Source organism: Notothenia coriiceps, unplaced genomic scaffold (genome assembly GCF_000735185.1).
Source record: "Notothenia coriiceps isolate Sejong01 unplaced genomic scaffold, NC01 NC01_scaffold00019766, whole genome shotgun sequence".
NCBI classification, from domain to species: Eukaryota; Metazoa; Chordata; class Actinopteri; order Perciformes; family Nototheniidae; genus Notothenia; species Notothenia coriiceps.
In genome coordinates this window covers 61515-65077 of record NW_011352467.1, presented here as the reverse complement: position 1 = coordinate 65077, position 3563 = coordinate 61515, and the positions used below count along the sequence as shown (strand labels likewise).

Genomic DNA, 3563 nt, shown 5'->3' with positions numbered 1-3563 from the left:
TATTATTCTATCTGTTTGCATTTTACAATAAATTAAAGTCATAGAAAGCAAAACAATATCCTCATAGTAAAAATTATCATATGACTGTTAAACTTTTGATTGTATTTTAATTGTGCTAACTAATGAACTTAAAACTCAATTTGTGGCCTTATTTCAACTACTGCTTGATGTGATCTCTTTGAGGATGATGTCATCTCGTCATTTTGTATTATCTCTATATAATCTAAGTAAAAGTTGTATTGTTCTTCTAAATGCAGCATATAGTCAATAGGTAAGGAAGTATTAGCAGAGGCAAATTCAGCAGCCATGGGGGCTTCAGTTAAAATAACAAGACACTATAGGCCCCAGAGCACTGCACCCAAAATGTAGAACAGGATATTAGGCTTAAAAAAATCTGCTTCCTTTAATACCTTTTAAAAATACATATGAACAATATTTTATTAAAGGATCTTGATCTGTTTTCCATTTATTTCTTTGTTTATTGCTGAGTTTAGTAACTAAACACAGCAATAAACAATGATAGGTTTCAACAATAAAGATGTAATACAGGATCAAAACAGATACTAAACTTTAGTCTGTCTTCATCCTGTATTACATTTTTATTGTTTACTCCTTTTGATGACATTGTATGTAATGAAACGATACTATTCTTTCGAGAAGAAGAAGAAGGACTATTGGGAAAATTCAATTTGTTTACCTTGTTTTTTTTAAAATTGTTTAAAAAAAAGGATACGCCTATAGGCGTTACTAACTAGATCATTCATATTATGAGAGTACAACTTGTTTTTTCCCTCTGTGGAATGCACATAAATAAAGTATAAAATGTCAAAAATACAAATGTTCAGGTACAATTTCTCAAACTGTATTCAATGAGCTGCATGCGTTAAGCTACGCGCAGTCTACTGAGCGCAACACGACGCTTGTGAAGCTGCTGTCTGCACCGTGCTGTTGCTGGACACGGTCCAACTAAACATAGCGACACTACTTTACACTTCACTTTGCTAGCCAGATGGTCGTACAATGAGAGAGATTCTGCAAGAGCCGAATATCAATTAAGTGTCCGACACAATAATAGCAATACGTAAGTGTCACAAAGCTACTTTATTCTCTTGCTAATGCTTTGCTGGAGTAGGTAGCTTGACGTTAGCAATAGCTAACGTTAGCTAAACAAAACCATTACAATACAATTTCTAGGTTTTGAATTGGCCTTTTCCTGAGTTGGGTCTGTCAGTTTTTAGCAAGTGTTTGTAGGATAGCATCTTCTTAATGTAGTGTAATGTCTATGTTTTGCATGCTGCTAATAATAAGTTGACAGTTTGTTTTACAAGCTAACCAGACACGTTAGCTAGCTTAAACGTTAGCTAACAACAACAATGACCTGTGTAACAACTCAGGACAAATGTAATACCTTTCCAAGCACTGTCTTTATACTTTTTATTCATTTTCTTTGTTGCCATTCTTTTGGTAATAACAGAACGTTTCGGCGGAGGCATAATCATTTTATTGGTCTCTCTGCAGAATAAGGCCGTCGAAATGGTGATCATGTCAGGCACAGCCACTGTGCTGCAGCAGTTTGTCAGTGGGCTGAAGAGTCGAAGTGAAGATACCAGAGCAAAGTCTGCCAAAGATCTGCAGCACTATGTGACCACAGAGCTCAGAGAGGTGAGTCAAGTAAAACATGGATGTAATAGAAACTTGTTTATGAGGATATCACTTCTATATAATGCATGCTGAATGAGTGTTGCTGAAAGCTGTATTAGGAGTTGACATGAAGATTTTTGTTATCGTTGCATTCACCAATTTTGCTATTCTATTTATGTTTTTGTGATACTGGTTTTGTGCCTCCTCAGTTAAGCCAAGATGAAGCCACTACATTCTACGATGAGTTAAACCACCACATATTTGAGCTGGTATCCAGCTCTGATGTGAATGAGAAGAAAGGGGGGATTCTCGCCATCGGTAAGCTATTATCATTGGCATGCCAGATTAATAGAAAATTATATTAATTAATAAATAATTCTGTTTACTTATGGTCTGGTGGGATTATTTTTAAATAAATGTACTGTCCTAGATGTAAGTCACATACAAATGTGTATCTGTGATCAATTTTAACAATCTCACTCAATCATTTGTCCCAGTGAGCCTGATTGGAGTGGAGGGAGGAAATGCCACCAGGATCAGCCGATTTGCCAACTACCTGCGCAACCTGCTCCCCTCCAGCGACCCTGTAGTGATGGAGATGGCCTCTAAAGCCATGGGCCACCTCTCTATGGCAGGGGACACCTTTACTGCGGAGTATGTGGAGTTTGAAGTGAAGAGAGCGCTGGAGTGGCTGGGAGCAGACAGAAATGAAGGCAGACGCCATGCTTCAGTAAGTGACCAGCACACAGCAGGGACTGTGTTGTTTGTTGTTGAAACACCATCACTTCGAGGTGGTGTTTATGTGTGGTGGAGAATGGAGATGAGGGCGAAGGACAGTTTAACTCTAGATTGTCGCCTTTTTGTTTAAAGAGGAACTATCATGCTATATTTGAATAATATATTGTAGGGCTATACCTATATAAGGTATATTTATAAGTTTTATTTTTCAAAATACCAAACAGATCATGCATTTTAGCCATGCCTCATTTTGCCTCACTCCAGCTCTGTCTTTGCATGAGCTGGAGCTCATTCGAAATTCGAACACACAGGGAAATAATGCTGACATATTTAAAGACCAATGAAATAAAATGTAAGGTTGTTATTTGTACTGTAAGTCGTCACAAGCGTCATGTTACTATGCTGTTGCCATGCTGTTGCTATGCTGTTGCCATGCCACGGCAACCTCTCATTCCCCTGATAGGTGGAGAGTTGACCATACAGGCGGAGTGCACCTCTGTGACATCATAGAGGTGCAAATCAAAATCCAAATGTATCAAATCCGTTACAGCCCTGTTTTTAGAGATTTGGGTATGGAGGAAAAGAGAGAGGGTTGTATTTTCTGACACTTGGTGAGTTCCCTGGAACACCGGGGACACATATTCATGTATACTGTAAAAGACGTAAAAAAAAGTGCATTTTGCATGATAGGTCCCCTTTAAGGGCTTACTATCCAAGTTGAAGTTGTGCCAAGCTGTTTGCTTATGTTTTTTGTATTTCCAGCATGTTCCTTGATGCATGTTACACTGAAACAACCGAAACATTGACTTTGATGAAATGTATTATGTCAACAGATTTCACATAACTGTGTTAGTTTTAAGCAATAATATTAGGTTTAACTAAAAACGATTAGGTTCAACTTAATATTATTGATTTCAACTAACCTATTACAGTTATGTGAAATGTGCGGACATCATACATTTAATTAAAGTCCTCCTTAATGCTTACTTTATTATTTCTTTAATGAGCATAATATTGTAGATGCAGGCTGGCCTTTAGAAGTATCAAATAAAGGAACTTTGGTAGGCAGGCTTCATCCATCTCATTCTGATCAGCTTGGAGCCATATGGCAGAAGAACGTCTCACCTGACAGCTGTGCAACCTGACATCCTGTTGTAGAGTCAATTTATTGACTTCAAATCCCC

At 37.7% G+C, this 3563-nt stretch overlaps 1 protein-coding gene across 1 annotated transcript; it reads left to right on the top strand.

Moving 5' to 3' along the window:
• The first annotated feature begins 923 nt into the window (after positions 1-923).
• On the top strand, positions 924-3153 carry LOC104952269 (serine/threonine-protein kinase mTOR-like). Its single transcript, XM_010779060.1, has 5 exons — positions 924-1081; positions 1519-1662; positions 1851-1959; positions 2139-2371; positions 3142-3153. The coding sequence occupies exons 2-5, from the start codon at positions 1534-1536 to the stop codon at positions 3151-3153; spliced, it is 483 nt and encodes a 160-aa protein (XP_010777362.1). The 5' UTR covers positions 924-1081; positions 1519-1533.
• The last annotated feature ends 410 nt before the right edge of the window (positions 3154-3563 follow it).